Source organism: Manis javanica, chromosome 15, assembly GCF_040802235.1.
Source record: "Manis javanica isolate MJ-LG chromosome 15, MJ_LKY, whole genome shotgun sequence".
NCBI classification, from domain to species: Eukaryota; Metazoa; Chordata; class Mammalia; order Pholidota; family Manidae; genus Manis; species Manis javanica.
Window position 1 is genome coordinate 43028555 of NC_133170.1, and position 23099 is coordinate 43051653.

The 23099-nt window shown below is 38.4% G+C and overlaps 1 protein-coding gene across 1 annotated transcript in view; it reads left to right on the top strand.

Moving 5' to 3' along the window:
- Positions 1-23099, top strand: part of KCNH8 (potassium voltage-gated channel subfamily H member 8) — a 350458-nt gene that overhangs the window by 316613 nt on the left and 10746 nt on the right. Inside the window, exons 12-15 of the mRNA XM_036996268.2 lie at positions 8560-8598; positions 12220-12578; positions 14683-14789; positions 17232-17308. Coding sequence (XP_036852163.2) covers positions 8560-8598; positions 12220-12578; positions 14683-14789; positions 17232-17308 — 582 coding nt within the window. The remainder of the gene's footprint in view (positions 1-8559; positions 8599-12219; positions 12579-14682; positions 14790-17231; positions 17309-23099) is intronic.

The window sequence follows — 23099 nt, forward strand, 5'->3', positions numbered from 1 at the left end:
GGATGGACCTGCACACTCTGGCATAGATCTGCTCTGTTCACACTCCATAGGCCAGAATGAGGCATAGGGTTCAGCCTGTAAAAGTGCAAGTGGTCTGGGAGGTCTCATCAAGCTGTGTGTCTGAGAGGATGCAGCTGGTGAGCAACTAACCAGTGTGAGCCATAGGCCTTTCAAGCATTACCTTTCCACTGTTTTTTTTAATTCCAGTTTAAGAAAGCTTTAAACACTGGGAAAGGTATGCAACCAAATTAAACTATTTGTCTATGTTCTCTGTGTGTGTATGTTATTTGACTGTTGGGGGGGGGGTTTGCCTTTAAATAAGAATATGTTCTTCAGATACAGAATTGGCAAATGCAGTTTGCCAAATATATAAATGTGTCATCATGTTACAAAAGCTTGGCCTATGAGAATATGTATCTACCAAATTCATTGATCGATAGGAGGGTTCTTTGCTCAATATACAGTCACTTTAATGGTATTTCCCCAAGTAAAAGTAAATATTTGTTTAGAAACTTTTAGTAATTAGCATAAAGAAAGGAGGATAGGAAGGAGGAGAGGCTTAAAGTCAGTAATTTAGAGCAAACATAGTTGAAGTTACAATCCTGAAGATCTAATGGAAATTAATGGGGAAAATATGACTTTCTGTGCTATTTCACAGGACTTATTTTGGAAGCATCTCTATTCCCTAAAAGTGGTGTCCCTGTACAATCCAACTGAAGTCATAATTGTTCCTTCTAAGAATTAAACATTACCAGCTTCCTGTAACCCCCAAAAGACACCAAGCACAGTTTGATCCAGAAGATTGGAACCTTGAAAGGCTAAATTGATGTGCATGGATTTATGTAAACAATTGTGAAAATATCATTGTTCCAATAGAGTGATTTGTGCATATTTTACAGTCATGGAAATAATTGACTTACAACTTGAAAGAAAAGTTTATTCTGAAGAGAATTATATGTATACATTTCATGTGTGTAATCAAAAGAATGATGTATTTGTATGAATCTATAAATAACTGAATTAGATAGTTGTATAAATTCAGAATGCCCCACTATAAAAAGTTATGCCCATGCTACATGGATATGCCTTATTCACTGCACACATTGCTGTAAAGAAAGTTCCTCAGTGAATGTCACTGTGAGGTTCTCCAAACATGGAAACAGCCCCCTTGTAACTGGGTGGCTATGCAGAAACTCTAAATGCTGGTCCATGTGGCATAATTTCAGGAAAGGGGTTATTGCCTCCCCTCTCCCCACAAACCTCTACCCAAAATCCCCTGCTGTTTATTTTTAAAGGTTAAGGGAAAGTCTATCCCAAGATGAAAGCTCAGGCTAAATATGTGCATTTACATAAGAGAGGAATAGAAAGTTGACACTACTGTGTAAATAACTGGGGATGATTTTTCTCCCCACGGGAACACACTTTGGGTGAGAGCATTATGAGGAAAGAGACCCAGAGAAGGATACCTGATAGATCAGGCATATTTTCTTCAAATTTTTGTCCTGGCAATTTTCTGGAGCCCTACAGGGGGAGCAAAGTATGCCAAATCAGATACGTTTCCTCCTAAATTCCATGGCTTGCAAACCCACTGTGAATTCTCAAAGACTTGTTTTCAGTCACTATATAATTATAATATCTTCCTTATAGTGCTCCACACACCACCTTTAAGTATAACAAAACTAGCATAAGAAGCTTGGCCTTACATTGACTAGCTGTGAAACTTTGTTCCTCCCTAGAAATTGTTGGATATTTGGTAAAAGTGTGAATGCTGTGATGAACAATATTTTTCATGTTTAAGTTCCAAAGATTTCTTTAATTAAAAAATGTATGCATTTGGTCATGTGGAAGCTGCCTCTGACCACACTACCATGTCCTATATAGACATCCTCTTATTTTCTGTGGCCAAGCTTCACCAAGGCAAATACAGTTCAAGTAAGGAAAGTCCCTCCTTTCAGTTTGCTGGTTCAAACACTGTCTTTAACACACAGAGCTATTCAGCTTTTTGGCTACAGTGTATAATTGACAATGAGCTTCCTAAGCAGCAAATCAGACACTTCACTTTAGCTTTGAAAGTGCCATCGGGAGCTGGGATGCAAAAGCTTCTCACACCAAATTGAGCATCTTTCTTTACCAACCTGGTTTGGAACCAAAGTCCTCAGTGTGTGTCCTGAAAATCTTATGAAACTGGCTATTGTGTTTCCTTACAATTACACAGTAGCTGATTTTACAAGCTAACCAGGAGCCATTGTGTCCTAATCAGAAGCAGGTCACTGGGGGGCATGGGATCTCAGCTCAATATAATGAATTTAGCACTGATTCATGTAAATTCTTTTAGCACTGATTACCTGATGAACCCCCAAATCATTGATTTGATACCTAGCTCCTGAAGCTTGAAATCTTTAAAACTGTATGTCATTGCTGAGCTTTTTCTAGTTTCTTCTTCTTTCCGGATTGATATGCACCACATATTAGTAAACAACTCTCTTTCCCTCAAAATCATCCTGCATTTTCTAAGTTTTTAAATGTCTCAAGGGACTTCTTTAAGCTTTCTTTTAATTGCAAAACCTTGTAATTTATACATTTGAATTCAGAGATTGGATGTTAAAAATGTGCTTGAGTTAATTTATATATATTGTCAGTATCTTATTGACTGTATTCATACCTTTGGACAATTTGAAAGTTTATTTTATTTTATTAAGTGAAGCAGATAAAGGGTTGGAGAGAGAAAAGAATAAATGCCAGGACATTACTTTATATAAAGAATTCCACCCAGGAATGTGGAAAGTGAAGTGTTTTGTTGCATGGGCTGACATCCCTTCTGCTGGGAGGACAATGTGGGGAATACTCATGCTTAAGAGTTTATGGCCTCTTTATTAAGAAGTCCTACATATATATTAATTTCAAGTTGGACAAACCCATCTTTTGAATGTTTAGATATCTGTGACCCAGCTAATAATGCCCTATTTCCCATTTAACCCAGTTCAAATAAAATTTTTCTTCATAATCAATATATCAATAATATAATTAGCATTTATTAACCAGAATTACTCTTTATGCCAGATAAAGACCAAGTACCTAACACATGCAACAATATGAGGACTTTTTTAAAATCATTAATCTATGTGAGAATTTCTTGTGGCTCATGAAGTGGAAGTGATGAGAGGTGGCGAGAGACACTGCCCAGCAGGCTCCAAATGCTTTCTCTTCCCTGAGAAACAGGAGGCCTGGGAGGCATGGTGCCTCCTAGGGATCACCTCTGGCAGCAATGTTGGGCACTCTGTCCAGAAGGAAGGATGAGTGAGCAGAAGGGATCCAGGGAGTTTCAGTGAGCCAACCCGGGAAGATGCACCCTTATTATTGCCAATGGAATGGACAAAGAGAGGCAATTGTGAAAAGTCTTACTGTGGTTTATTGATGTTTTCAGGATCTTGAAAGATGCAAAAAGATTAGAATTATTTTTTAATTACATTCAGTTGCTGTGCTGCATTTCTCTTAATGTGACACAATTTCAGATGTGACTAACTGGGTCCCCAAGATTTGTTGAGTGTGGGTATATATATATATATACCTCATTTACTTTTCAGAGTGACTTTAGATATCATCCTCTTTTGAGAAGAGTGAGAAATAAAATTCTTTTGTGTTAAGCCATTGAAATTTTGCACATAATTTTTCACCTGTCACCTGCCCTTGTACACATTAATATGCTTCCCAAGGTTACACAGATAATAAGTGACAAGACTAGGAAAATCCCAGGTCCTAATCACTGTGCTGCACTATCTCCTAAATGGGTTCCATCCATTCATCATAATGTACATGGATGAAGATTTTGTGTGGTGCTCCCTACACCATGGCCTCAGTGGCTGATTCTCTGGCTCTAGCAGTGAATAAAGACTCAATTCAAGAAGCGACTCCTTGACTTGTTCCTTCTGCATCAGGAGTCATAGTATTTCCCTAAGGGAAGGGAATTCTCCTCTAAGTCTTCATCTTTTGTCTTGACCTCAAGGCTCAGGGTGAAATAGGGAAATATCAAAGTTATCAGTTTTTTTCATTAAAATCTCATTTCTGTGTCTAAGTTAGACAACCAGTGAGGAAACAAAATAAACACTTATTACCCACTTAGGGCTTCAGACCTGCCTCAAAAATCTCTTCTTTGGATCAGATGGTGGTGAACTCCCAGACTTGTGTAGCTGAGAGTGAATGCTCACTTATTGAATGCTTATCCTTTCTCCAGAAGTTTCCAATTTCTCTTCCCACCTGCCACCACCAATTGGTATCATTCACTCTTTAGTGGCATCTCCACTACAAGAGAAAGAAGTGGATCAGAAATGAAAGTGAGGCCTATAGATTTGCTGCTTGCCTCTACTACATGACAATTACTTGTGGTTTTGTAAGAGGGCACATTTTAACTAGGTGAGTCATGGGGTTATTTGTGAGCACCCCTCATTCATATTCTCTTTATCCCAAACAGCCGCTGATACAGGTAATGTTGCTCCAGTAAGCAAGATACAATACGTGCTCATCATCCCTTCCCTTTTTCTGAATGAGTACACATGTTCCTTCAATCTGCTTTGTGACTTAATCAGTGTGGCACAGTTAACAAAGTAGAGGATATTATGAATCAGTCAGAAAAAAGAGTCTTGTCATTCTCATTTCCCAGCTGAGTGGTCAGCTGCAGATAACATTCCTATGGGAGCACTTCTGTGTCTCATGAGGTTCCCTGGTTGACAGGACATTTGCAGACTCACACAGAGGCTTATAACTTACATCTGTAGACCATTAAACACTGAAAATAGGTCTCCTGCCTTCCCTGGGCCTCTGGCCCACTGGTTATAGCTGTGGACTCCTAGGTTACAGCTGAGGGTTCTCCAGTGGTGGGTTTCATTCATATTTGCTTCCTTCCTCCTTTGTAAAAGTCAACTTCTTGGTGGTTCAGCCCCTTGAAAAGAGCTTGAAAGTAAGGATTATTGATAATGCCTCACCACCACTGAAAAATAACTCACATTTCTTCTAAAGGTGGGGCATTAGCATCCCATGAATGGTAGAGCCCCAGACCTCACTGTCTTAGTACTATCTGTCAGAATTCAGAGGCATTTTAGTGGGTGGGGGAAATAGAAGAAAGAAATCAAAGAGCTCCCTTCCCAACTAAAAGAATTCATGAAAGTCCTAATACTGGGGGAAATTTACTATTAAGGAGTTGCAGGGCATGTAATGAACCCATGAAAGCTCTTATGGAAACGTCTCCATTCAGCAAAATAGACAACAGTAGAATACAAGGGCATTTTTCACATCTAAAATTACTTTCAATTTTGGTATGTTCTATTTCCACCTGCAATGCAAGCTCAATAGCAGAATTTTGAGGTCTTTCCACAGTTTAAGAAAAAGACTGTGAATTTGTTTTGCTTTTAGGTGGCAGATTTTATGAGCACTAAGAGACCTTTTTCCTCTTCTCCTTGCCAATGAGCAGTATTTTCTCAAAGTAAGGCTTCCCCCTCTCAGTTCCCACTGGACTCCGAGGTATAGAGTGATTCAGGTGGTCAGGATGGGGACAAGGAGGAAAGCTATGGATAAACATTTCAAACCAACTCACCAGAGCTATTTCTTTCCTATCTACAAGGTTATAAAACTGTACCTCTACCCGTGATAATCTTGTGCTACCCTCAGTCCTTTTCGTCCACCTGTGGCTTCTTCCACCCTGACAAACTGCAGGTTACATGCGGAGGTCTGAGTGGGTGACCCTTCTTGGGCACTTTATCCCTCTCAAGACTTTATTGAGCCACCCCCGTTCCTTCTCTTATGTCTGATTTACTTCCCTTTTGTCTTCTGAATCTCTGTTACCTCTATCTTTTATTTTTAATTATCCCCAGATTTTCCTATTGTCTAAAATACATACACATTTCACATGGGAGGGACTCAAACCTGGGTAAGACTGCCTTCCTCAAAACTTCCCACACCTTTGAGTCTTCCAGTTGTTTGAATAAGAAAATTGGATCACTAAACATCTTCCATCCAAAGTTTGTATTCAGGCTTTTCTCTTTTTTTTTGAGAGGGAAGAGACTGCCTAGAATTCATCAGGTTTCCAGAAAGATCAGTGATTCAGAAAAGGAAAATGCTTGGTATCGGGAGTTTTCTGGGGTCGGCTTTGTGGCAATCATCCAACCCTGTTCCAGTCAAATTCTACAATGTACCAGGCCTTTCAGCCCAAGCACCAGCAGTAACTGAAGGAAGAAGTACCTGAGAAAACAGGATCCATGTAAGGAACACTGAGGAACAATGGCTTGCAGTAGTTTCCTGATTTGAGAATTGGGCAAATGATTTCGTCTTCCTGGGCCACACTTTCCACACCTCCAGTTAGGGACTGGGACTAACTCAGTGGCTTCAGGCCTGACTGGGAGACCCCGGGCCACCCACCAACAACTGAAAGAGATTCCTGAGTTGGCTCTCTGGAATCTGGCTTAGGAAGGCTTCTAACACATTCTGTTATCTGCCAGGTGTGCAAACCACGTAGCAGCCACTCTTTAAGGTAACTTCTAGCTTTAAAGTACTGGGGGTTTCCATTAAGAGAATATTCTTTGCGCTTGTCAGAATTGGATCTGTATGAAGCCTTACGCAACAGAATGACTATATTATAGTACTCTTTTTCAGTGCATATGATTAATACTATATGAAAATCATTTCATTTACACAGTTTATCACAGTAGTGCTGGCTATATGATATGTACTCACCTCTGGGGACTGCAATGAAAATTAATGGACATAATGTCTGGGAAGCATTTGTCAGGGTGCTTATCACAAAGTGAATACTGAATGAATTGACAGGTGATAGGATGATAATAATTGACATTGCTTATGAGGTCTTGACACGCAACATGTGCCCCATAGGCCAGCAGCATCAGTAATTCCTCAGGAGCTCATTAGAAATGCAGACTTAGGCCCCACCTCAGATATCCTAAATCAGAATCTGCATTTTAGCAAGATGCCCAGGTGATCTGTATACACAAGTAAGTTTAAGCATAATGATATAGAAAATCAACCTTGGGATTCAGCAACTGGACAGAACTCACACTAGCAGTAAAACAGGGAGCTGGGAGTGACCCCTCAATGGGAAGACACTAAGGCCAGCGCCTTTCTCTCATGCCTCAGAGGGCATCTCTGACCCGGAGCTGTTCAGTCATCCTGAATCCTACTGGGATGTTCTTTTCTCTCATCCAAGTTAGAACTGAAAGACTTCTTAAAACCCTTTTTGTGTCTACCACAGTAGGAACAGCACTGTAATTTTGTTTTATTTTTCACATTTTTAATTATTCAGCTGTTTTATTTGTCACTACTTAGGGAATTATTACAAAACTTATGTCTACAATGCTTCTGATTAATGCATATTTAGGCAACCAAGCAGATGTAGAATGGGTTGACTGCTTTGATAAAATTAAGCATTGAAGAAACATATATTTGCACAGCAATAATGATGCTGGCATTTGTATAAATAATAACAGATCTATTTCCTTAATCATCTAAGGAAAAAAAGCAACAATGAGAGGGTGACAGAATTACCAAATATGTCTCACTTCCTAGACAGATCATTTTCAAGTGGAAGGGTTTTTTTTCATGTGAATAAAATTATGTGAATTTATAGCATCTATTACCACTTTCAAATGAAAGAAGTATATTTAAGCAAAACACAATGTGGATGAGACCTGAAATATGTTTGCAGGATTTGTAATTTCTAGAGCTTCTTTGTCCATTATGGAAGGTGGATGTTTTTTAATGTATTTCTCCACAATACCATAGTTTGATTTTATTCAATATGTATCCTGAGATTCAAGCTTAAGTGATTCTACAATGCGCATCTGTTTTTAACATTTTAGCATCTCTGAAATGGGGTTCTGTCTTATAATTGATGGCATGTCAGAATTGGATTGGCAGCATTTTTTTCTTTGTTACAATCAATGGGATTTTCAATTCAGTTCAATAGGGGATGCAGTTCCCCAGTGAAATGAATCCTGGTCCCCAAGGAAGAACATAGTGAGTAAAACAAGTGAGACAGAAAGGAGGCATCACCCCTGCCATATACAAGGAAGAAGGTGAGCTGGATAAATAGAGGGAAATGGGATTAAATAAGAAAGGATTCCATGGATTTGTGTTTTCACAGAGCCAGAGAGAAAAATCATGGAAGATGAGAAAATTTAGTGAAAGGGCAGAAAAAGGAAATAAGGGAGATAGAAAATAAAAGGAGAAACAAATGAAGCATCGAGATGGATAATACATCCAAGAAGCCCATTATTGTGATCATCACTTCCCGGGTGTGGCATCCTATACTACACATTCAATTTGCTGCTCCTGTTTCTTGTTACACATGCTGGTCAGGAGAGCTCCTTGAGGGTGGGATGTGGGGGGTGTACTCAGCTTCTTTCAGGAGGAAGATTTTCTTCTCTGCCAGGTAAATCAGTTGCCCCACACTCTGAATTTCCATCTCTTTCCCCCACCTCCTACATCTCACCCAATACCAAACCACCTGGGAAGGTCTCAGTGATTCTTACAATGCCTGTTTGTTTGTTCTTTCAGGTGATAACAAGATTATCGAACAAAGCTATGGTCTCACAGGTAAGGCTTTACCAAAGAGCAAAATGTTTATCTAAAATCTGTAGGGTTTCCAATAAGTCTGTGTCCCCCTTGAGGGTTTTTTGTATTTGTTTTTGACTTTCCCTGATACACTTCCCAATGGGAGATGCGGTGACTGACTTTCTGAGTTTGGGAATAGAGAAGTTTGGAAACCCCTATCTCTATTTTAGAGTTTTTGTTATTATTGTTGAAAAGGAGTTTGGCACCAAAACCTGCCAAAAGTGCAAAGTCCTGAGGTATTGATCTTAGAAGTATTTTGATTTAAAATTAGAAGTCAGTGTCTTCTTGTAAGCCTCCAACTGATAGTACATGATTATCCATAATGTGAAGAATGTGGCTCAGAGATTTTCTGGAAGTGGTTTCACATGAACTCTTAAGACAGTCCCAACTTTTAAGAATCCTCTCCAATTTCACAGAAAGCTTTTCCATGAAATGGTGACTCGTCAGATTTATTACCTAGACTTTTATTGCCAGTAATCCAGTGCTAGGAACATATATTGAGCTCCTTTTCTTGCTCTGTAATCTTCTTAAAGCAGAACTACAACTTTCACACACAGACACACTCATATATACAGAGGCACACAAATAAACAATTACATAGCACACTAAAAAGACACTGATAATGTACTGAAGATGGCTTGGGCAGGGTGGTGAGGGAGTGGTTTACTTCCAATACTATTGAGAAACTTAAAAGTTCTTAACCTATCTCACTGTTTTCAGCCTAGTTTCTCTCCAGCACAAAGTAGTCTTTTCCTCTCTAATCCCTATAAAATTCCTCCTCGGGAACTAGCAAAATGGTCATATGTTTCAACCATTCTCATTAGACAGCCTGCCCTCAGTGTGCCTCAACCCCCACACCTTTCCTACATTCTCTCTCATGAAGAAAAATTTAGCCTGCCTTTGGGTTTTCCGATATGAATTCCTTACCCCTTCTGAGCTCTCTGAAAATGAACATCCTTCCCAAGAATAGAACACCCTTAACTTTCAAAAAAAAAATCTTCTTTATAATGTAAGCTGAAGCTCATTTGTTATATCAAAACTCCCAGAATAATAGGGGCTTTTAGACAGTTGATGTTTATTTCTCTCTCATGGACAAGGCCAGAGGTGGGCAGTGTAGCAGTGTGCCAGTAGGGTCTTGTGATTGCTTCTTTCTGCTTCATCACCCTCACCTTACAGCTTCTTTCTTCAAGATCTCCTCATTCTCTCAACGGCTACTTGAGAGCCATCCCTTTCACCAATATTCCAGAATGGAAACTAAAGAAATGTGAAGGAGTAGGAGAGAGGCTCCCTGCTTGATAGGAGCCTTCCAAAAATTCCTTCTGCCCAGCCCACTTACATCCTGTCTTCCCAGAGCTTAGCTTCACTGTCAAACCGAGTGTCAAGGGAAGCTGAAGAAAGGTGATCTCTGGGCAAGGTGCATCACTCAGAGTACTGTTCAGACGAAAGTGGAAATTGTGTAATAAAAAAGGTAATCAGTATGCTGTAGCATCTGCCCTGATGTAAGTGCTGTGTCCATTTTCTTCATATCATTATCATCACAAGGGAAAACATTTATTAAGCATTTTCAATGCATATTGCTAAAGTGTTTGACTTCCATTTTATAATATCCAATTTATTCCTCACACCATCCCCAATTTGCAAGAGAGGAAACCAACAATTTAAACAATAATGCTGTTTGGCCAAGGTTATAGCTATTAAGTCAGGCCTTCTAGGATCTCGTGACCAAATCGTGTATTTAGCCCCACCAGACTTTATTCCTCTTTCCCTTTAGTCAAGACAAGTTTGATTGAATCTAGTCATTTGTGAGTTTGAAATGGCTATCCCAGCAAAATGTTATGAGATAAACTAAAGATTCCTTTGATGATGGGGATTAAATTCTCATTGTCCTTATGGAAGCATTTGTCATGACAAAATGAATGGGTGAGTTAGAAGAAAAGGAAGAGATCTTGTTGTAAGTAATGTCATCTGCCTCGATCAAAAGAGTCTAAGCAGCTTATGCAGGGTGCCAAGTCTCAAGTCTCTATGACAAAATACTATGACATTTCAACAACCTTGTTGCAGCGCAAACACTACAGTTATCAGAGGATAGTGTCAGGGCTAGTGGACCCTCCTTAAACCAAAGGAATGATTCAGTTACCAATGCAAGTGTCAACAAAGTCCAATCAGAGAATGCACTCAGTATTTTTTATTTCTTTGATAAATTTGCCCCATGTGTCTCTAGCTTGGTGAGGTAATTTTTCAGTTCTACAATACTAGTATACAAATGCTCCCCAGCAGCTCCATGTGGGTCCAACTCTTGTTAAAAGCATATAATTTTTAATTGGTATGAAAAACTAAGATAGATAAAAGCAAAACCTTGACTACTCCAATAAAGGACTAATGTCTTCATTAACTAAAATAATCTTATCTGGTTGGAAGGATGAGTCTAATAATGCCATTTGCTCAAGAAATTTTGAGCCATTTAGATTTAAATACAACAAAACTTCATGAGGAAACCAACCATTTCACTTAGCAGCTATGGCTTAAACTGGGTGGATTACTGCCTTAAGTGACCCCATGTTCAAGTTCTTTTTTGTTATGTCTGTCATTAAGCGGTTTCAGTAAAACCCAAATGTACCAATGAGCTAACTTTATTAAGATGAAGGCATAACCATGATAGCTCATGATGTGTAAATAGCACTCCTAGATCTTTTCACCTTGTTACCTTGTTCTTACTAGAAATTATTGATGAGCAGGTCAAAGTGGTTGCACCCTCAAAAGAAACTAAGGCACCCAAAAATGAACTGGTCTTTCAGAGCAGGGAAGCCACATCTTGTGCAGAGTAAGAAACACACACTCATGGAATCTCTGTTGGCCACTGGCCGGGCCTTTGCTGTCCTCTCTGGCCTGCCCCTCGATCATCACCACCACCGACCTTTCCCAACTTCTTCTTCATTTCTTCTTGGCCTATAAGGTTCAGCGACTCCAGCCAAGAGTCCTACGATGGGGTTTGGCAAGACTCTATCCTCCCTTCCCCAAGGCTTTACAAAGGGAGCAGATCAGACAGTCTGCCCCATTTCTGCCACCTGACCTGTGAGAACAGGAAGCTCAGGGAACAGAGCAGTGGGGCCCAGGGGTGGGGAGGCTGCTGCTCATCTTCCCTATATGAAGGAATCTTTCCCAAAGGAGGAAAGATGTGTATTCTCAAGGATAATATAATTTTGCTGGTCAATCTCCACACAGAATTCCACTGAAGACTCTGTAAATGTAAAATAGCAAAGGCCAAGACCTCCCAGTAATACTGAAAATGCCTTCATTCCTAAGAGCATGCCATCACGTACTATTACAAGTGACCGACTGATGACAATCTAGATGCAAAGCTGGTAAAATTCACCTTTCACACAGCTCACCAAGAGAGTTTGAAAGACCAAGGGAAGGGGTGGCAGATGAACAGGAAAGCAGAGGGTAAACCTGGGGAAGATCAGAAATGGGGAGACTGTGAACACCGGAACAGGTAAGAGCTCCACCTGCAGTCTTCAATTTTAGGGAGGAGTCCGTCTCTAAAGGAGTATATACCTCTCAAGCGGTCTTTGTAATCTATGCTAATCTAATTATCGAATTTAGTCAGAACCCAAGGGAAACGGAAGCATCAAGAAAAAACTCCCGTCCATTGTGGAAGATGAGGAAGAGGACGACGAAGGGGAGGATGAGGAGACGGCCTCCTTCTCCCCCATCTGCACACGCGGATCCTCGTCTTCGCGCAGCAAGAAGGGTGGTAGCAGTAAGAGCTATCTAGGCTTAAGCTTGAGGCAGCTGGCCTCGGGGACAGTGCCATTCCACTCCCCTATCAGAGTATCCAGCTCAAACTCCCCAAAAAACAAACAGGAAATTGATCCCCCTAACCATAGTAAAAAGAAAGAGAAGAACTTGAAGTTGCAACTTTCAGCTTTGAATAGCACTGCACCCCCTGACCTCAGTCCCAGGTAAGGATTCACCCCAGGTGATTAGAATTCTCCTAGAATTCTTAATAGAATAAGGTCATAGAATTCTTCCCAGATCAAGATGGCTGCCTTTTATTCAAACTAGTACCTAAGTAGTAAATTATTCAGCCTTCTGGGCCTTTCTACTGCAAAGTTCCTAGCCCAAGTTCTTCAGCTTTCCTGAATTTTGCTGTAATTTTTGTCTCTATGCAGTATGAGAATAGTTTTAATCGTATTCTCAAAAGGGTCCACCTCAATGTTCAGAATTCTTTCTCTATTCCCTTCCTGCGTTTAGTTCTACCTATCATTATAAACGTGTATATTTCTACATTGTAATTTTTATGATTTATAAATTTATGAAAATAGAAGAGATAGAATAAAGCCCATCCATGTTATCCCCTCAGTGGCTAATCTTACCAAAAGTTTTGTGGAGCAATGAGTTGAAATTATGAAGGAAATGAAGTGTTGATTTTCATTTTCCATCATTTTGGATGACTGAAGCTTAGTTTTATTTCTGGCCTCTTGAATAAGTAGCATGGCATAGCTCTATGTTTTATTTTAAAATTTAACTTTAAGATCAACAAAAGGTGATTGTAAGTGTGAAAATTCTGACTCAGAAAGTGTGTAAGGAGTAGATTATGGTGCAAAAAGAGCAATAGTAATAACCACATAATAGCTGAATAATAGAAACAAGAATAAAATGAATGCTTCCTATGTTCAGTGTACTATGCTAAGTAATTTCACATTCACTATTGCTTTTAGTTTTCTCAGGAATCCTATAAAATAGTTCATACTATGTCTACTATAAATATAAAAGAAGTAAAACTTGAAGGTTAAGTATTTTGTCCAAAATCTCAGAGATTAAGTTCTGAAATCTGGATTCAAATTGTTTTTCTATTGTGACCTTTTCTGACACACAATATATTTAATTATTCATTTGAAGACCACAGTTTATCTATTTAGAGCGAATATTAAGAAAAAATGAGCAAAACAGGTTAGTAAAAAGTAGGTGGACATTAAATGTTCAGGAATTCAGTTGGAAATGGTAATTTGTAAACTTTGCTAACTCTTCTCCTTCCTAAATTTTTAATAAAGTGAAAAATAACATTTTAAATAGGGGGAAAATGTATCAGAATTGGAAAAATAAAAGTATATGTACAATTAATATGACACTTATAAGAATATGTTTTCTTTTATATATAGGAAAAAGATTTTGAGGGCACACATCAAAATGCTAACATTAGTGGTGGATTACATGTGATTTTTGTTATGACTTTTGTTCTCTTTATGTTCAAGTTTTCTACAATGACTTGTATATTTTTTTAATAATGAATGGGTTAGACATTATGCAAAAAGGACGACTAGAGTCCTAATAGTAAATTAAATATAATTCTTTAACTCTAATCAAGTTTTCCTAAATCCAGAGAGAAGTTGCCATCAAAGTTATTTTCTGTGATGCTATAAAATCATTACCATTCAAAATAAAACACTTTAATTAAAATTAAATTAAATAATATTTAAATTTTAAAAAATTTAAAAATTAAAAACAAAATTAAAACTGAAACATTTTAACTCTGGGTAAAATAGTGACTTAATATGAATTTAGATAAGAGGACTTCTATAGCTTATGGTTTTAAATCTGAGGATAAGATTCTAAATTCTATAGCATTGCTGTCCAATATAAATAACGTGAGCTAAAATTTTAAGTCACACATATAATTTTAAATTTCCTAGTGGCTCCACTTCTAAAAAGTAAAAAAAAAATACCACACACAATTGAAATTAATTTTAATAATATATTTTGACTCCGTGTCCCCCAAATATTATTTCACATGGAGATGATATAAAAAGTTAATAATGAAATCATTTACTTTTCTTACTAAAATCTTCCAAGTCCCATCTTTTATACCTACAGAACATCTCAGTTTGCACAAGCCACATTTCGGGTGATCAGTAGCCAGGTAAGTCTAGTGGCTACCATACTGGATAACACAGCTCTAGTGTAGTTAGAATTGAGAAATTTAACACAATATTTTTAAGTCTTCTAGAAATAATGGAACACACAAAAATAAATGCACAACTAAACAATTTCCTATATTTTAAACAGGATTGTTGATGGAATTGAAGATGGAAACAGCAGTGAAGAAAGCCAGACTTTTGACTTTGGCCCAGAACGAATCAGACCAGAGTCCAGAGTTTCTCCTCCTCTGGGAGGTAAGCTCTATATTTGAGCCTTCTCTCAAAGGGTGATGCTTCTTATTTTACCTTACAATGTTTGCCAAAGGCACTTCTTTGCTTCTCCATTCTCCGAATATTGCCCATGTGATAGAACTTTACCAGTGCCATGGAATAATTTGACGTGAATCTGTGCCGTCTCTGAGTTACTAAGAGATTGTTTACAATTGTTTCTCTGTCCAGACTAGATGCCCTGCCATTTGCCAGCTCAGATAAATGACATGTCAGGAGACTCAAATTTCTGCTCTTCACCAGAGGGTCAGCACGCTTTCTTATTATAAATACAGACTAATCCTCAAAAACAATGTTACCCAGAGGAAATGCTGTTAACTGTGCATTGTAGGAACATTGGTTATACTTAACCAACTTATTTGGTGAGAGGTTATATACTTGCACTTTTTCAGAGGATAAGCAACTTCAGAAGGACGTGAGAATGTTGGAAGTGGTGGACAACTCTGAATCACCACCCCCAGTGATGGTGCATTAATGTAAGGGTACCTCCAGACCTAGCCCAGTCTCCTCTCCCGTTCATTCTTGAATCCAGTGCCCATAAAAAGGAATCTGTCAACATGATGAAGACCAGCAAGAAATAAATAAAATAAATTTTAATTATTTAGACAAATAAATTCTAAAGTATGTAGAATAATTAATAGAGAATAATGAACAAGTGTTAAATCGGCATAGACTATGCAAAATTACCAGCAATACCAGATGCAAGGCTAGCAATCCCTTTCCAAATATCTTTCCTCCGTTGCCCAGCCAGCTCTCAGATCCTTGTGTCAGGATCTCCTGATGATCAGCAAACCCCTCCATGGGCACAGCCATGCCCAAGGAAGACTGTTGGATGTACGGTTGTGGACGTGTGTCTCCATCTGGTTGGTTACTAGTATTCACCTCAGTCACCATCCTTCTTTCTGGCACTCATCATCTTCAGAGTAACGGAACTGTCCTTTTAAGGCCCTCTGATGGAGAGCACAAGAGGGGGAAGGCAAAGAGAACAGTGCAGGTGTCAACTGAATGAACTTACATGTGCGGATATTATTGGCTTGAGGCAAGAGGCACCGAAATCATAGTTCTAATCAAACTGGTGTGTTAGTTATGGAAGCTGCTGGTGGGTCTGCATTGGAAGTTTTCCCTATTGGCTCCCTTGAACCTGGGAACAATGCACAGAACCTCACCATGCCTGTCCACCTATTTCTGATCCCATCACCCCCTTAGCCTCCTCTTCTCTCTTTTCCCAACATCCAAGCCTATACCCATCCATTTAAGCAACAAATTTTCTTAACTGCATTTTCTAAGTATCTCTTAGTTCTAAGACTTTCTAGCCTTTCTGCCACCACCTGTTTCCTTGCCACGTCCACATGTTGCCTGCTTTGCTACCAAAGCCTCTTCTCTGGTCTCACATTGTTCTCCCAAAACACAAATTTTTTTTATTACTCTAATTCTTTGCTTAAAACCCTAAGATGGCCTCCTCTTGCCCTTAATATGAAATTCAAGTCTGTTGCATAATTGCTTTTTAAAGTCACTTTTCCCTGCAAAGCTGTAAGCTCCATGAGGGTCAATTATATTTTCTTTATTTGTTGCCATCTCCACTAAAGAAGGCCTGACGTATTATATATGCTCTCTCATTATTCACTGAATTAATGGATTCATTTGGCAAAAGATCTCTACAGAATGAGCTCTTACTATTCTGCCATGTTGGTGGATTGTTTTGAATGACTATTTTCCCCTACAAACAGGTTTCTACCCAGAATTAAGATACTATATTAGGATGGTCCTATCATTTTACAAGTGTATATAATATTTATGTAATATATAATCTTTTCCACTCCAGCTAGTAGTGACTCATCTGCACTTTTGTCCCTGACAGAAATTAATGTATTTGGAAGAGTAAGGTAGAGAAAAAGTGGAGATGAGAGAAACAGGAAATGGGAGAAATTCCCTTTTAGAGAAACACAGGAGGAGATGGAAACCTGCCGTGGAGGGTAGAACCTGAGGTAGAGGTGGGAGGAAAACGCTCTCAGGGCCAAAGGAATCAATATCTGGAAAGGAATGAGAAGAGAGAAAGAACATCCGTCTTCTATGACGTGGGCCCCAGCTATGATATGTTTAGAGAATGGTCAAAGAAGAGAAATATGCTCTCCTGGAACAGTGCTCAGGGGAAGGGGAGATATGGCACGGGCACATCCAGTCCGTGCGGTCACGTTCATCACCGCAATGGTGCCCGGTTGTAAAGCGCATGTCAGCCACCATCCAGAGGAGTACCAGAAGCTTGTCCCATCTGAGTGACAGACCCACGGTGCAGAGACACCGGGAAAGGTCGAAGGCAGTAGCCTGGGCTTCCTTCCCTCTTCAAGTCCCCCAGTCCTCTAACATGAGGTTTACTCCTGAAGGACTCATTCCATGTGTGTTACTTTGCAGACCCAGAGATTGGAGCTGCTGTCCTTTTCATCAAAGCTGAGGAGACCAAGCAGCAGATAAACAAACTCAACAACGAGGTACTGAGCATTCTCTTTTCTCTGGTCAGTGCTGGCATGGTAGGAGGAGATAGAAGTCTTAATACCAGCAAAAGCTGTGTAATATGGTTGTTACAAACATGCATTCTGGTGTCCGGCCACTGTGGATGAACTCTGAGAGAACCTCAGACGAATTCTGGGACCGTTGGTAAGTCACTCAGCCTCTCAAGCTCTGTTTCTGTGTAAGAAAGGGATAACAATTATGGCCCATTGTGAAGCTGAGATAGTCTAGGTAGATCATAACCACCAAATAAAGGATAATTATTATAATTAGTATCTTAAATGGATTGATACTTGGTGTGACTTGTGCCTTTTCCCTTTTCTCATGTACTTTAATTTTTAACAAGTTAAAGCAAAGATAATTGGTCCACAGATAAATGCTATTTCTCAGAGCAATCAAATGGCCTGAACCTCTGTTCCTTTATCTGACACATATTTATTGTGTAACACTGAGCACTTAACCTCTCTGTATCTTACCATCTAAGCATGTGAATTAAGGTAAACTTTTAAAACATCTTAAGGTGTATTTTAACATATCATAAAATTCATCCATTTCCAGTGTACAATTCGATGATTTTTAGTAACTGTATTGACCATATCAGATTTAGAATATTTTTACCTTTCCTAAAAGATCTCTCATACCCATTTGTACTTAATCCCTGTTTCCACATTTGGCCCTACGCAACCGCTTGCTTATGTTCTGTTTCTATACATTTGCCTTTTCTGGCCATTTCATGTAATAGAGAAGGTAAACTTGTGAGTCACTCTTTTAATTTGAATGCCCTTCCCACAAAGTTAAATTAAATTTAAAAAGAAAAAATGAAGATTGGAGACAATGATTTGGATGTAAATAGTTTATTTGGAAGTGATCCAGGAAACAAGATGGAGTAGAAGTAAGAGAGAAACAAGGACAGCAAGCACAGGTGTGTTCACGTGGGCAATTGGGGCTCAGTCCTGCTGAGGACCTCTGAGAGGCTGTGTAAGACAATTCACAAGTGCCCCACTATGAGACAAGGCCAAGAGCAGTCAAGGGTGGCTCCTGAGGGATTAACCCCCTACCTCTTCACACAGGCCTAACTGCAGAGGAGACCAGAATCTTCAGACAGGAATGTGAACGGAACTTCGCCCTGGCCTCAGTGACCTTCAGGGCAGACCAGGGCAAGGACATGTGGGCTGGCACAGACAGGGTAACAGAATCCCTTTTTAGAACTAAAATTTGAGACGATCTGAGGAGATCCTGGTGGAAAATGTAACCAGTTGATGAAACTGATGGGATTTGTGAAGAAGGAAGTTCATAGACTCATAATCAGTCGCCAGCTGTCTGCAATAATGAAAAACTGGGTAGCTTGTCATAAAGTCTACAGGTTTCCTTAAACCTGTGTTTCTTTAGCTTAGTGTAGGTTCGTGTCCTGCTGCCATCTCTCCTTCTGCACCTATACTTTCTGGAAATGAGATTATGGCTAACAAAAAGCAAAAGGGCCAAAGGGTAGATTAACAAGATAGGAATGGACAAACTAACTGGATTGAAATGCTTTAAAACACAAGGACTTGGCCATATACTGAACCACCCAAATAACTTCTTGTTAAAAAGACACCAAGAAAACAAAACAAGATAAACTAAATACAGTGTTGGAGAACTGGACATTAACCTTCTACTGAACAATTTCTTTTCCAATATTATTCTCAGCTAAAGGCACCCATTAATAGCAAGAATTCTTTTCCCTCACATTTCAGAAGATCATTTCATGGTTAAAGAGCTGACTGACCAATATCTTAGCTCAAACACTGGAGTTAGTGATTATTCTGGAAAAAAAATATGCTCATATCTTCAACTTTTGGAATGTGGATAGTTTTTTCAAGTTACAGCTATAAATCCACACATTGTATGATTTTCCTTCAACAGTGTGAGCCGGTGGTAAATGTGTCAAAGGAGATAATCAGTTGAAAAACAAAATATTTCCCCAGCATGATTCTGTATTCATGATTGCTTTGTTACTGAGATGACCTAAACCTTTTTATCTTGTCATATATTGAAAGAAAAACAGTGAGACAATATATCAATAGTCCAATCTCCTTCCCTAAAGAATTAGTTGTTCCTTATAGCAAAATATCTGAAATTTTCATGGTCGAAACTTAAGTAGAAAAATCTTATCCTTTACACACAATTTAATTTATACTCAAGTCTCGACTGGGCAGTGCATTAAAACCCATTAAGAAAGGGAGAATGAAAATATAAATTGGCTTCAAACTGTAAAATTATCACCCTTCTAACTTCCTACTTGCTTTTTCCTCATAGCTCCTGCAAAGTAATTTTGTTTATATTACCAAAAACAAAAAACAAAAACCCTGCCTTTTAAAGTCTAAGCCTAATTTTTCCATTTCACCTATTTCCTACTATGCCCATGCGGATCATGTCATTGCTTTATTCTTTGCTTATTCTATTCTTTAGTTAGGAGTAAGCAAGAGGAGCATTGATAATAAATGTGGGGTGTACTGCGTGATGATAACTCTGCAGCCAAAGGGTCAACCCCCAATATGCATGAGGCATGTTGAGTGTTGCATAAAGCTTGAGAACACTGGAGAATCCCCATTCTGATATTTGCTCTAACATTTAAGACACTGAGAAATTGTTCATTGGTGTGTAGATTTCATAATCAGCTGGGTAAATACAGAAAATCAGAAGAGAAATAATATTGGCAATAACCTACATTCACAGAACAGTTAAAAGAGATGTAGTTTAAGGGATGTAGGGCAGCTGCTAATTTTAGAATGCTTTTGAAAACATTGCCATTGCTGTACAGGAGAGAAAGAAATAGTGCAGTTCTAAGGAAATTGTTTAAAAATAACAACAAAATGTCACTGTGGGGGCCATGGGCTGTGTAAGTCAAATGCTCCATTTCTGAAAAGTTTTGTAGGTAAGGGTTAGAGTGCTTTCTCATTTCTGAAATCTGGCTGACCCAGAAAGACAATGTGGCCAGGCTCACCAAGGGATGCTGTCTGCTCCACCACAGCAGGCAAAAAGCATAAAACACACCAGCAGAGAAAGAAAACATGTTTTGTAGAGAGAAAGAAATTTAGAACTCCAGTCGTAAAAGTAACTCTGTGACTTCAGCAAAATGTTCTCCTTCCATAAGTTCCGATGTTTCCTCTATTAATAATGGTAATAATAAATCCATAATAGAAAATGGATGTGAGGATTTAATAGTACATGTAAAACATCAAGCATGATGTATTTCCCTGAATAAGTGGTCAAATGCTCATTCTCTTCTCATAAGCAAACTGTTTCTATTTTAGCACATCTTATTTTGGGCTGTATGGTTTGATGTAATAGTGTCACTGTATTAATGTAAAGAGCATGTATTCTGTAAGACTTACAGAATTAAGGGCAAAGAGACTCAGGATGCCAGTTTAACAATGCTTGACCATTACCTGGTGGTACACTAAACATATAAATGACAAAGTGATGATAAAACTACACAGAGAAGAACCCACCAAGCTTAGTGGAAAGATAATCACAGCCAAATCTTCATTTTCAAAATGAGAAAATGCAGGGGGTTCTTAAATCATCCTTGCTCACCAAAGTGCACTTTGGCTAAAATCCTCTGATTGCCATTTTTTAACATTTTATTTTGTGTATATATAAAGGAGCCAGTTAACATGAGACCATTTTAATCTACCTTGAGTCTTTAATATATTAAGAACAATGAGTGTGTAACATGCCTAAACAATAACAAAAGAAAAATGAGCTTTGTAGAAACAACTTATATTAGCTTTCTTTAGAGAAAAGTCTGGCTTCTCATACTATTTATTCACTCCTTTTAAAAAAATGACTTTATTGAGATATAATTAACATATGCAATTAATCCATTTAAAGTGTATAATTTGAAGGCTTTAAGTATATTCACAGAGTTGTGCAGCCATCACCATGATCAATCTTAGAACATTTCATTACCCTACAGAAACACTCTGCACTACATGGCCATCACCTTGATATTGCTGCTTATCCACCCCCCAACCCTGGGCAACCATTCATCTATATTATCTGCCCACAGATTTGCCTATTCTGAACATTTAATACAAGCAGAACCACACAATATGGTCCTTTGTGGTCCTTCATGACTGGATTTTTTGCACTTAGCATGTTTTCAAGGTTCACCCATGTTGTGGAACACAAGTGTTTCATTCCTCTTCATTGCCAAGCAATATTCCATTGTATGGACATACCACACCTTGCATATCCATTCCTCAGTTAATGGACATTTCTGTTGTTACTACTTTCTGACTAATGTGAATACCACTGCTATGAACATTCACAAAACATTCAGACAAGTTTTGGTCTGGACATGCTTTCATTTCTCCTAGGTAATTCACTGGGATTGCTGAGTCATATGGTAATTCCATGATTAAGCCAGACTGTTTCCCAAAGCAGCAGCATTTTGCATTCAGTGGTATATGAATGTTCAAGCTCTCCACTTCCTTGCCAACAATTTTTTATCCATTATTATCTGACTTTTTTATTATAACCACAATGAGTGTGTGGAAAGTGCTATTTCCTTGCAGTTTTCACTTGCATTTTCCTGATAACCTATAATACTGAGCACCTTTTCATGTGTTTATTGGCCATTAGTATATCTTTGTAGAACTGACTATTCAGATCCTTTACCCACTTTTAAATGAGGTTGTCTTTTTATTATTGAGCTCTTCAATATTCTTGATACAAGTTATAATTTGCAGTTTTCTTCTCCATTCTTTAAACTGTGCTTTCCTTTTTGTTACATTTTTCTTTGAAGCACTAAAGTATTCATTTTGGTGGTATCCTGTTTATCTAGTTTTTCTTTTGTTCTTTGTTATTTGGAGGTCACATCTAAGAATTTATATCATTAGATCAGCAATGTCTCCATCAGTCAAACAAATGTAATAGCAATACCAGAGGTTGGCATTACTGGATTACTGTATTATTGTTCTTTAATTAAGAGTTTATTTACTACTTTTCTGAATGGTTATGAGAATTGAGGGTTCTATTGGTAATTCACATAAGGAAGGCAACATGTGTAATATTTTATGGTAAAGGTCAATCCCTAGTCCTCTCAATTACTGTTACCATTTTTCAGTTATGTTTGGTTTGACTGAAGCACACTGACAAAATTGCCAGACCATCCCAAAGTCTAACTGTACAGTTCTTTTCTTCCTCATCATGATCATATATGCCTTTTGACCATCAATTCTCTAAAGAAAAGTAGAAACAGAGGCTACACATTCACATTTGAACATAGAAAAACAAAGTCCATTTAACTGCTGGGAAAACCATCTGCATTTTTCATTTTAATACATTAGGTATTATTAATGTTAACACTACCTTTCACAGACATAGGTTCCTCATCTGGAGTGTATCCAACTAATTCATCATTTGTAGGACACTTTTTGGATATTTTCCAGTTCTCAAGCCTGGATGCACTGGCAGATTTGCAGCTCCCATGAGAACTTTACTGATAATAAATAAATAAATAAAACCCTAAAGATTAGTGGGCCTTTCTCAAAAGAAAAAATATATATATGCCACTCAAAATGTATCCTGCACAGTGTGTATTTAAAATGCATGTAACTTTTGGACATTAGCTGTCTGTGTCCTGTTTGTCTGTGATTATTTATATGCAGGTCCCTTGTCATCTTTGAATAGAGGACCTAAATGGATATTATATTGATAAGGGCCCAAGTGAGACCAGTGCCATGTTCTAAATGGGCAATTTGGGCAGAATTGAATAAAAGGAGTATT